The sequence below is a fragment of the Mustelus asterias genome, chromosome 8 (genome assembly GCF_964213995.1).
Source record: "Mustelus asterias chromosome 8, sMusAst1.hap1.1, whole genome shotgun sequence".
Lineage (NCBI taxonomy): Eukaryota > Metazoa > Chordata > Chondrichthyes > Carcharhiniformes > Triakidae > Mustelus > Mustelus asterias.
Genome location: NC_135808.1, coordinates 7577085 through 7588685, shown reverse-complemented (window position 1 = coordinate 7588685; position 11601 = coordinate 7577085). Strand labels below are relative to the sequence as shown.

Here is an 11601-nt window from a genome sequence, read left to right as displayed (position 1 = left end):
CCCGTTTGAGTATTTTCCTACTTTCATTATACTCCTCCAGAGCTCCCTCCGTTTTTAGCTGCTTGGACCTAACATACGCCTCTCTTTTCCTTTTGACCAGTCCCTCAATTTCCCTGGTTATCCACGGTTCTCTAATCCTACCCTTCCTATCCTTCTTTTTTACAGGCACATGCTTGTCCTGTAGCCCTAACAACCGTTCCTTAAAAGACTGCCACATACCAGATGTGGATTTACCCTCAAACAGCCTCTCCCAATCAAGAGCTGCCAATTTCTGCCTGATCCCAATAAAGTTAGCCTTCCCCCAATCCAACACCTTACCCTTGGGACACCACTCATCCTTTTCCATCACTATCCTAAAGCTAACAGAATTGTGGTCACTATTTGCCACATGTTCCCCAACCAAAACTTTGAAGACCTGACCGGGCTCATTCCCCAGCACCAGGTCCAGTATAGCCCCCTCTCTAGTTGGGCTGTCCACATATTGTTCCAACGAACCCTCCTGTACACATTTTACAAATGCCTCACCATCCAGAGTCCCTGCCCTCAGCGATTTCCAGTCTATACCAGGGAAATTGAAGTCTCCCACTACAACAACCCTATATTTCCTGCACCTATCCAGTATCTCCTGACATATCCATTCTTCCACTTCCCTTGGGCTGTTGGGGGGCCTGTAGTACACCCCCAACATAGTGACTGCGCCTTTCCTGTTTCTAAGCTCCACCCAGAGTGACTCGCTACACGACTCCTCCGAATTGTCCTCCCTCTGCACCGCTGTAATATGCTCTCCAACCAATACCGCTACTCCCCCACCTCTTTTGGCCCCTCCTCTGTCTCGCCTAAAACACTTGTACCCTGGAATATTCAGCTGCCAGTCCTGTCCCTCTTTCAACCAAGTCTCTGTCACCGCAACCACATCCAAATTCCTCGTGCGCATTAAGGCCCCAAGTTCATCTGTTTTACCTGCTACGCTCCTTGCATTTAAGTATAAGCACTCCAGACCCCCAGGCTCAGTGAGGTCGTCCTCCCCCAGAGTGCTCTTCTTCTTTGCCAGCCTTGTCCCAGCCCCAAGCTCGTCCCCAGCCACCACACTTATAGACCTAATAGTTTGATCCCCACCCCCCTGCCATATTAGTTTAAACCCCCCCGAACTGCATTAGCAAAGCTCCCAGCCAGGATATTTGTGCCCTTCCAACTTAGTTGTGACCCCTCCCTCTTGTACAGGTGCCATCCTCTCCTGAAAACCTCCCATTGGTCTATGAAAATAAAGCCCTCCCTCCTGGACCAGTCCTTTAGCCAGGCATTCATTTGAACCAACTCCCTATTCTTATCCTAGTGACCCTACTTTTTAACCTATTTCCCAACTCCCTGAATTGCTCTCTTAGGACCCCCCTACTCTTCCTATCTACGTCATTTCCACCAATGTGTATAATGACATCCGTTTCTTTATCTTCCCCTTTTAAAATGCCTCCTATCCGCTCGGAGACATCCGTGACCCCAGCACCAGGTAGGCAGACTACCATCCTGGAGTCCCGTTCGCCCCCACAGAATCGCCTGTCTGTCCCTCTAACTGACGCATCCCCCACCACTATCGCTCTCCTAACCCCTCTCTTCCCTTTCCGGGCCACAGAGCCTGACTGTGTGCCAGTGACCTGGTCACTGTGTCTTACCCCTGGAGAGGCACACTCCTCCACACTATCTAAAACAATGTACCTGTTTTGGAGTGGGACAACCACAGGTGACCCTTCTTCTAACTGTCCACTCCCCTCCCCTCTCACACCTGTCACCAAGCCCTTCCTATTTTGAGACACCTCTGGAGACCTCCCTTGTACTTTACCCTTCTGCCCTTTACTCCTCCTAACTGTGACTCCTCCTAACTGTGACGACCTATCTGAAGTGAAGTTTCGGAAGGAGAGGGAAGGGGAGGTTGGGGGCAGGTGCTGTGTGTGTATGTTGGGGGCGGGGTCGGCGGAAGGGAGTTGTTTTGAAGCTTTGCCCTGTAGGCGGAATAATGTGCCACTCCACTTCACTCACACCCTGTCATCCGTCTCGTCCTGATTTGCAGACAGCGGCGTCTGCCTGTCAGCATTGGCAGTCAGTGCGCAGTGATCCGAGTGTCCCACACTCGGGCTGGTAAATATAGCCGGATCTCGGCGGTCCTGCGATCGCTCCAGTGAGAGCACTTTCCCCCACTGACCGGAAAATGCCAATTAATCTGTCTCCTCTGCCTGCCTTTATTCTGACCTCCTGTCTCTTCGCCACAGGTAAGTCAATGCTCCTGTTCTGAGGAGGTCTGCTAAACTGGGTAGAATTAACTGTGTGGGGTGGCTGGGCGCGTTCTGAAGTGAATCTCTTAAATGTATGTAAACTGTGCACTCCTTAGAAAGGAAAGTGGGGGTCGAGGTGTGGGTGTGTGTGTGTTTGGGGAAAGGTGGGGAGGGGGTGTTACGTTATCCTTTTTAGTGGAGTTCCAAACTCACCCCTCCCCAACCCCATACTGCCGGATTCTCCAACCTCGCCCGCAGCAGGGATTCTCTGGTCCCGCTCCAGTGAACGGAGATTTGGCTGATGCGCTAAATTTTCCGTTCTCGCGGCGGGGCTTGAACCCCTCCGGTTGTGCTGGAGGGCGGGGGGCGGGGCGGGGGGAGGCGGCGGGGGACTGGAGCTGATTGATTTGCAGCCCCTCTGTGATGGCGGGAGACTCGCGCTATTGCATGGGGATAATATCGAGCGCGGCGGCGGCTGATGCGACACTATCCCCTTTTTTGCTTCTCCTCCGTCTGCCCAACAATATTTGCCCCCGGGAAAGGTATATAAGGCATGTCCAGTTCTGTTCAGGATCCTTCTCTCTCCCCCCCCCCCCCCCCCGCCCCACACTCCCCAGTAAGGTTTTGAAAACTAGCGGTCCACACAATAGGGAGCGAATACGCTTGCAAATAGGGAGAAGCTAATACATTCACTTTGATTCAATTCCTTCCGGAGAGGAAGTTCAAGGAAAGGAAACTCAAATTGTGGTCAAGTTAACTAATGTATCGAAGCAGCAAGGAAGAATAACGAGTGATGACTAACTGGAGGCTTTATTCCCGATAGGAGTTCACTCAGCTAAGCCAAATGTACAGCAGACACCTAGGTCAATGAGTCTGACTGAAGGCCATTCCGTTACTATGAATTGTATCATCAATATCGCTGGGCCTAAAGTTTACACATGGCTAAAAAATGATCTGGAAGCACGGCAGGCTATCTCGGCGTACACGAAAAGAGTAACTGAAGAGAAGGGAACTTCCAAAGATCCTAACGTGATATTGACAAGCCTAGAGATTAGAAATGTCACAGAATGCGATTCGGGAACGTACTATTGCAGAGTGAACAACGTGGGCCAAATAACAAAGGGTGCAGGCACCACCCTAACCGTAACCCGTAAGCACATTGTGCTAATTTTGATTCTGTGTGTGGCTTTGTGTACCTGCCTGGGTTCGTGAAAATTTCGCTGTGTAAGTGTATGCATGTGAGCGTCTGTGCGAGGGTGAGTGGAGGTATATCTGTGGTTGTTTTATTATTCATTCGTGGGACTTAGACGTCGTTGGCTGGCAAGCACTTATTGCCCATCCCTAGTTGCCCTTGGAGGGCAGTTGAGAATCAACCACATTGCTGTGGCTCTGGAGTCACATGTTAGCCAGACCAGGTAAGGATGGCAGATTTCCTTCCCTGAAGGACATTAATATGCATGTGGGTCTGTCTCAGTGAGAATGCACATGTGCTTACGAGGCCAAAACGTTGTGTGATTTCAAGAAGAAGTTTGACATTGCTCTTGGGGCTAAAGGGATCAAGTGATATGGGTGGAATCAGGATATTGAATTTGATGATCAGCCGTGATCAAAAGGAATGGCAGGGCAGGCTCAAAGGGCCAAATGGACTACTCCTGCTTCTAGTTTCTATGTTCCTATGTATTTGGTCTTAATTTGTGAGCGTTCAGATATATTTGTGTTGCGATTATGCAGGTCTGTGTAAGAATGTATGTGTGTGACACACACATACACATGCATTCTCAAACAGACAATCCCACATAAATATGTGTGTCTGCACCTGTGAGAGTTTATGTGTGTCTCTGTGTACCACAGTGTGAGTATGTGTGCGTGGCTGTGTCTCTGTAAAAGGGTGTATCTGTGTGCGTGTGCATTGGTGTGTGTGGATAGAAACATAGAAAATGGAAGCAGGAGTAAGCTTTTCAGCCCTTCGAGCCTCCTCCGTCATTCATTTTGATTATGGCTGATCATCAAATTCAATATCCTGATTGCCCCATTCCCCCATATCCGTTGATCCCTTTAGCCCCTAGAGCTATATCTAATTTCTTCTTGAAACCAGACAATGTTTTGGCCTCAGCTATTTTCTGTGGTAGTGAATTCCACGCATTCACTACACTCTGGGTGAAGAAATGTCTCCTCACCTCAGTCCTAACAGATTTACTCCTTATCCTCAAATTATGACTCTTACTATTTTTATTGTTTACTCATAGGACATAGGCGTCACTGGCTGGCCAGCATTTATTTATTTCCCATCCCGAGTTGTCCTTGAAACTGACTTGCTCGGCCATTTCAGAGGGCAGTTGAGGGTCAACCACATTGCTGCGGCTCTGGAGTCACATGTAGGCCAGACCAAGCAAGGACGGCAGATCTCCTTTCCTAAATTACATTCATGAACCAGATATGTTTTTCCAACAATTGACAATGGTTTCATGGTCATCAGTCGTTCTGGACTCCCCCACCATCAGGAACATTCTTTCAGAATCTACCCTGTCTTATCCTGTTGGAATTTTATAAGTTTCTATGAGGTCCCCTCTCACTCTTTTAAACTCCAATGAATATAATCCTAACCAAATTAGTCTCTTCTCATATGACAGACCTGCCAACCCAGGAATCAACCTTTGCCGCACTCCTCTGAGGACCCCTTTTTCAGACAAGGAGACCAAAACTACACACAATACTCCAGGTCTGGCCTCACAAGCAATCTATACAAAGCATATGAGAGCGAGTGCATATGTCTGCATGAGAATATGTGCCTGTGTGGGACTGTTTGTATGTATGTCTGTGTAGGTGGGATATGTGTATATGTCTCTGGGAGTATGCATATGCCTTTCGGTGATAACGTGTTTGCCTCAGCCTACCTGAGAGTGTGACTGCCAAAATATGTCAGTAGATGTGTGTCTGTGAGAGTGTGCACGCGTGTCTGTCACTGTTTGTGTGTGTCTGTGAATGTTGCAGGGAATGTGCATGTATGCACCAAGGAGGACTGTTGCTGAGACCGCCATCACTTAGTGTGAAACAACTACATTAAATATTAACGGGAAAAATTGCTATTCTTTTGTTGAGGTGCCAATGCTTGTCTAACTTATCTTCCCACTATCATTTTAGGTGTTACACAAAAAGTAAAATGCTCGATTAATTATGTGCTTATTGGAGTGTCGGCTGGAGTGATAGGATTGCTTTGTATTTCACTAATTATAGTGTTACTGCGTCTCCAGCAGAGAAATAAAGGTATTTTCATGCATTTAATCGATTACTATTATTGCTATTACTATGACGGTGGCCCTATCGTCCGACTTACATTTTCAATACACTCGTTTCATGTTCTTCATTGTTAGGGCCTGTACTCGTTGGAGTTTAGAAGGCTGAGGGGAAATTTTATAGAGACATATAAGATAATGAAGGTGCTCGACAGGGTAGAGGCAGAGAGATTCCTTCCACTTAGAAAGGAAACAAGAACTAAAGGACACAGCCTCAAAATAAGGGGGAGTCAGTTTAGGACAGAGTTGAGGAGGAACTTCTTCTCTCAGAGGGTAGTGAATCGCTGGAATTCTCTGCCCATTGAAGCAGTGGAGGCTACCTCGTTAAATATGTTTAAGTCACAGGTAGATAGATTTCTGATCAATAGGGGAATTAAGGGTTATGGGGAGCGGGCGGGTACGTGGAACTAAACCACTATCAGATCAGCCATGATCTTATTGAATGTTCTTATGTTATCCTTTATTCGTTTTATGAGATGGGAGCATCGCTGGCCGCCGAGCGTTTATTGCCCATCCCTAACATTGGAGAATCAACCACATTACTGTGGGTCTGGAGTCACATGTCGGCCAGATCAGTTAAGGACGACAGATTTCCTTCCCTAAAAGATATTACTGAACCAGATGAGTTTTTACAAGAATCGACAATGGTTTCATGGTCATCCGTCGATTTTTAATTCCAGATTTTTATTAAACTTAAATTTCACCATCTGCCGTGGCGGGATTTGAACCTGGATCTCTAGATCTTGCCCTGGATTTCGAGTCCAGTGACGATACCACTACGCCACTGCCGCCCCTTTTCTCTATATTTTCTACTTAAATTTTGTGGAATTCCAAATCCAATCTCAGTTTTTTTTCTGAAATATAACCGCTATTTAATTACTTACCCACACCGCTATCATTCTCATATTCACATTGACAACGAGGAACGAGCAATTGATATTGCTTTGCCAGTGATATACGCATCCAATACCGGCTGAAGTTATTCATGAAGGTCCTGCCTTCTCAACCTCGCATTAGATGTGATGATCCTCATGTTACATCACCACCAGTCAACTCTCCCCTTCAAAGGGGAGAGCAGCCTGTGGTCATCTGGGGCCATGGCGACCTTACCTTTAACACTACCCCAAGAATAGATAAAAATAATTTGTTATACCAAAGTGACAGGCTTTCTTTTCATGAATTAAAGCAACAATAATTAAAAATAATTCCAATCATGTTTAAGAGTACGACTATATGTTTCATGAGTCAGGGAATGTGGACATCGCTGGCTAGGCCAGCATTTACTGCACATATCGAATTGCCCCTGAGAAGGTGGTGGTGAGCTGCCTCCTTGAACCACTAATACCCATAGGTACTCCCGCAGTGCTGTTCGTGAAGGAGTTCCAGGATTTTGACCCAGCCACAGTGAAGGAACAACGATCTATTTCCAAGTCAGGACGATGAGTGGCTTGGAGGGGAACCTCCAGGTGGTGGTGTTCACAGATATTTGCTGCCTTTGTCCCTCTAGATGGTAGTGGTCATGGGTTTGTAAGGTGCGGCCTAAGGAACCTTGGTGAGTTGCTGCAGTGCATGTTGTAGATGGTACACACTGCTGTCATTGTGCGTCAGTGGTGGAGGAAATGAATTTTGTGGATGGGGTACCAATCAAGTGGGCTACCTTGTCTTGGATGGTGCCAAGCATCTTGAGTGCTATTGGAGCTGCACTCACCCAGGCAAGTGGAGAGTATTCCATCACACTCCTGACTTGTGCCTTGTAAGTGATGGATAGCTTTTGGGGAGAGAGGAGATGAGTTATTCACCACAGGATTCCTAGCCTTTGACCTGCTGTTAATGTATTAAAAGATTATTATTTTGTTAAGGCCCATACCAGAAACTCCAGGGTGTTTTATGAAGTTAGCCGAGACCCTAATTGTTTATATTTGATTTTGGCATTAGGGTGAGCATGAAGTGTTTCATTGCACGTATGATTCAAGTGATCCACCAGGAAGCTTTTATCAAAACAAATTTTATTTAAGAGCAGAGATATAATATAACAAAAAAATTAGCATCACGTTTAGCAATTAAAATACTTAGACATGACAAAGTTTAATCTTTAACAGCTAGCTATCTTGGTTGTTCCAATTTAAAAGATGGACATATACCCTTCTTTGGAATTAGTTAGCACAAAAAACAAGTATGCTCACGTGATTCTGGATTTTCAGCTTTTAACATTTCTGGACAGAGATGCAGACAAGTTTCCAAAAGAGCAACTCTCAGAGAAAGAATCAACTCTCCTACAGCCGAATCCCCAAGACAGAAATTTATCTCCTGGCAGATTCCAGTCTCCAACTTTAGAGAGGGGGAAAGAAAGACACTGCTCTCTCCCAATTCCAAAACAGCACCTCAGCTTGAATATCCTGTGTATTCCAACTACCCCGTCACATGACCACACCTGCCAAGCATCCCAATCAATCCCCATTCTGCAAAATCCCAGGGGAGAACAGGAGAATAGCATTAGTTCAGATTAAAACCAACATTAGAAGCAGTTATGCTGCTATAGCAACAATACAGAATGCCAGTAGACAGAATGGCTCCGAGTGCATAAAACAGTTACAACAGATCTTGCACAAGCAGGTGGCTCAAATACATTTTTAAAGACACATTATTGTCACGATTCCCAAACATGTTTTAGAATTAGGAAATTTTTTATATTCATTACCAATTTCAGGTAGTAGCTGAAAAGTCAAAGGAACGTTAAAAAAAGGGGGGGGGGCGGGGCGGTGTAATCATTCAGTTACTGAGTCATGAAGTTCAACTTATAATTTGTTCATTAAATTGAGCCACATTTGCACAAGAGTCAGTATTTAGCAAAGTTACATGTTTGCCTGGACACGACATGTTAATATCTATTGCTGATACTCAATTACACATAGATATAAATGATCTGGTTTTAAATTGTAAATTAAATATTCAGATTTAATTTAATCAGTTTATGATTGAATGTGTTTTGTTCCTCTTTGCAGCTTGTATTGCCCTTCAGAGGTAAGTCATATATTACTTCGAGAATCATAGAATCCCCACAGTGCAGACCGTTCAGCCCATTAAGTCTGCACTGACTCTCTGATAGACCATCCCACCCTGACCCTCCCACCCTGACCCTATCCACGTATCCGCACATACTGACCCCGTTAATCTCTCTAAAGTACACATTTTAGGACATTAAGGAGCAATTTAGCATGCCAATCCACCTAATCTACACATCTTTGGAGTGTGGGAGGAAACCGGAGCACCCGGAGGAAACCCATGCAGACACAGGGAGAACGTGCAAACTACACACAGGCAGTCACCCAGGACCAGAGTTGAACGGGTGGATTTGGGTCCCTGGCGCTGTGAGGCGGCAGTGTTAACCACTGTGCCACCGTGCCACCCCATGTGTAACTTAGCTTTCTGCTTCCTCCTGAACTGTAGCTGGTCCATCTCACTCAATTTCCCCTAAGTTCTTTTTCATTCCTTTATGCTTTGATGGAGCATAAGTGTTGTTGGCAAGGCCAGCATTTGTTGCCCACCCCTAGATGCCCTTGAACTCAATGGCTTATTATTACGTCATTTCAGAGTGCATTTAATACTCAAGCCCATTGCTATGGATCTGGAGTCACATGTCGGCCAGTCTGGGTAAGGATGGCAGATTTCTATCATGAAAGGTCATCAGAGAATACGACAACTGATGAGAGTTTCATGGTCACCATGGCAGAAGCTGCCCTTATTTCCATATCGAAATAGAACATTTAAATTAAATGCCATGTTGCAATTTGAATTTTAGAGCATCTGACTTGGCCACTGGATTACCAACCCAGTAACGTTACCACTAAGCCACAACTGATTCCTACCTGCACTGGAATGAAAAGCTGTCACGAATGTTCCCGACGGTGGGGGAGTCCAGGACTCTAGGTCCTAGTCTGAAGATAAGGGGTAAACCATTTAGAACTGGGTTGAGGAGAAATTTCTTCACCCAGAGAATGGTGAATGTATGGAGGCCAAAACGTTGTGTGATTTCAAGAAGAAATTAGATATAGCTCTTGGGGCTAAAGGGATCAAGGGATATGGGGGAAAGGTGGGCTCAGGATATTGAATTTGATGATCAGCCATGATCAAAATGAATGGTGGAGCAGGCTTGAAGGTATGAATGGCCTACTTCTGCTTCTAGTTTCTATGGTTCTATGTTTCTAACCATGTGCTTTCATCTCCATAGGCAGTTTGTGGCATACATCACAGAAAAGTCAACAGGTAACTGAATTCTAACTTGTAGAAGGGAATTCAGGCGATCACACCTGGATTTGAATGAGAAGTCCCTTCATCTCATTCTATCTCATGATTTGAGACGTCCCCACTATCCCAGTTTCTCTGTCTCTGCTGCATCTGTACTTCTCTCCCTCCCAGAAAAATGATATGTTCCTTCTTTTCCTCACTTTTCACCATTACCTTCTGCATGCAAAAGATCATAGAATCCCTGCAGTGCAGAAGGAGGTCATTTGGCCCATCATGTCTGTACCGACTCTCCGACAGAGCATCCCACCATGGCCCTATTCCCGTAACTCCACGTATTTAACCTACTAAGTCTTCTAACATACACATCTTGGGACACTAGGGGACAATTTAGCATGTGCAATCCACTTAACATGCACATCTTTGAAATGTGGGAGGAAAGCAGAGTACTCAGAGGAAACCACACAGACACGCTGAGAACGTGCAAACTCCACACAGTCACCCAATGCTGGTATCGAACCCAGATCCCTGGTGCTGTGTGGCAGCAGTGCTAACCACTGTGCCACCGCCTCGCCTCTTCTCCATCCTCCACCATTTCCACCTACTTGAGCACGATGATAGCAACTGACATGTTCACCCACCATCCTGCCCCCTTCGATATCCCGCAGGAACCATTCCCTCCCTCCCTACTCGCGCTTCCAACAATCTAAGAGTCATGGAATCCCTTAAGCGCAGAAGCAGGCGTTCAGCCCATCAAGTCTGCACTGACTCTCCAACAGAGCATCCCACCCAAACCCTATCCATGTAACCCCACATTTTGGCCCCGCTAATGGGATACTAAGGGGCAATTTAGCATGGCCAATCCACCTAATCTGCATATCTTTGGACTACGGTAGGAAACCAGAGCACTCAAAGGAAACCCACGCAGACAGGGGGAGAACATGCAAACTCCATGCAGACAGTTACCCATGGCTGGAATTGAACCCAGAATTGAACCCGGGTCCCTGGAGCTGTGACGCAGCAGTGCTAACCACTGACCCATCATCATATCAACATATCAGTGCAAAGAATCTGTGGCATAGTACGAATTGAACATAAATGACATCGTGTTTCTGAGAGCCTGGTAACAAACATTGTTCTGACAGTTTACTTGGTCACTGTGAGCAATGTAAGAATGATTGATTTTAGCTACAGGTTCGAACAGTCAGTCAGGCAGACTAACATTAACTGAGGCAAATTACTGCGGATGCTGGCATCTGAAACCAAAAAGAAAATGCTGGAAAATCTCAGCAGGTCTGGCAGCATCTGCAAGGAGAGAAAAGAACTGACGTTTCGAGAACAGATGACCCTTTGTCAAAGCTAAAAGGCATTGAAAGTGGGAAATATTTATACTGCAGGGTGAAGGAATGAAAGATGAATCATAGCCACAGAAACCAGGGGAAAAGACTGATAATAGCTGTCCACAGAGAGAATAAAGGGTGTGAATGGCCAAACGGCAGAGAAGCTGAAATCAGAGGGTAAACTGTGACTGATGAAAATGTGGGGGGGGGGGGGGGGGGGGGGGGGGGGGGGGGAAATAGGTGGGAGAGAGGTAAAAAGTTAGAAAAAGGGGAAAGGGGTTCCAGGTTAAGCAGCGTTACACTTGCACCACTTTCAATTTGGTCCACTGCATTCATTGCTCCCAATGTGGTCTCCTCTATATCGGAGAGACCAAATATAGATTAGTTGATCACTTTGCTGAGCACCTTCGGTCTGTGCACAATCAGACCCTGACCTTCGGTTGCTAGCCATTTTTAACACCC

At 46.0% G+C, this 11601-nt stretch overlaps 1 protein-coding gene across 1 annotated transcript in view; it reads left to right on the top strand.

Moving 5' to 3' along the window:
• The first annotated feature begins 2096 nt into the window (after positions 1-2096).
• Positions 2097-11601, top strand: part of LOC144497823 (tyrosine-protein phosphatase non-receptor type substrate 1-like) — a 14221-nt gene continuing 4716 nt past the window's right edge. Inside the window, exons 1-5 of the mRNA XM_078219260.1 lie at positions 2097-2261; positions 3088-3414; positions 5406-5528; positions 8560-8578; positions 9786-9820. Of these exons, the coding sequence (XP_078075386.1) occupies positions 2201-2261; positions 3088-3414; positions 5406-5528; positions 8560-8578; positions 9786-9820 (565 nt within the window). The 5' untranslated portion in view covers positions 2097-2200. The remainder of the gene's footprint in view (positions 2262-3087; positions 3415-5405; positions 5529-8559; positions 8579-9785; positions 9821-11601) is intronic.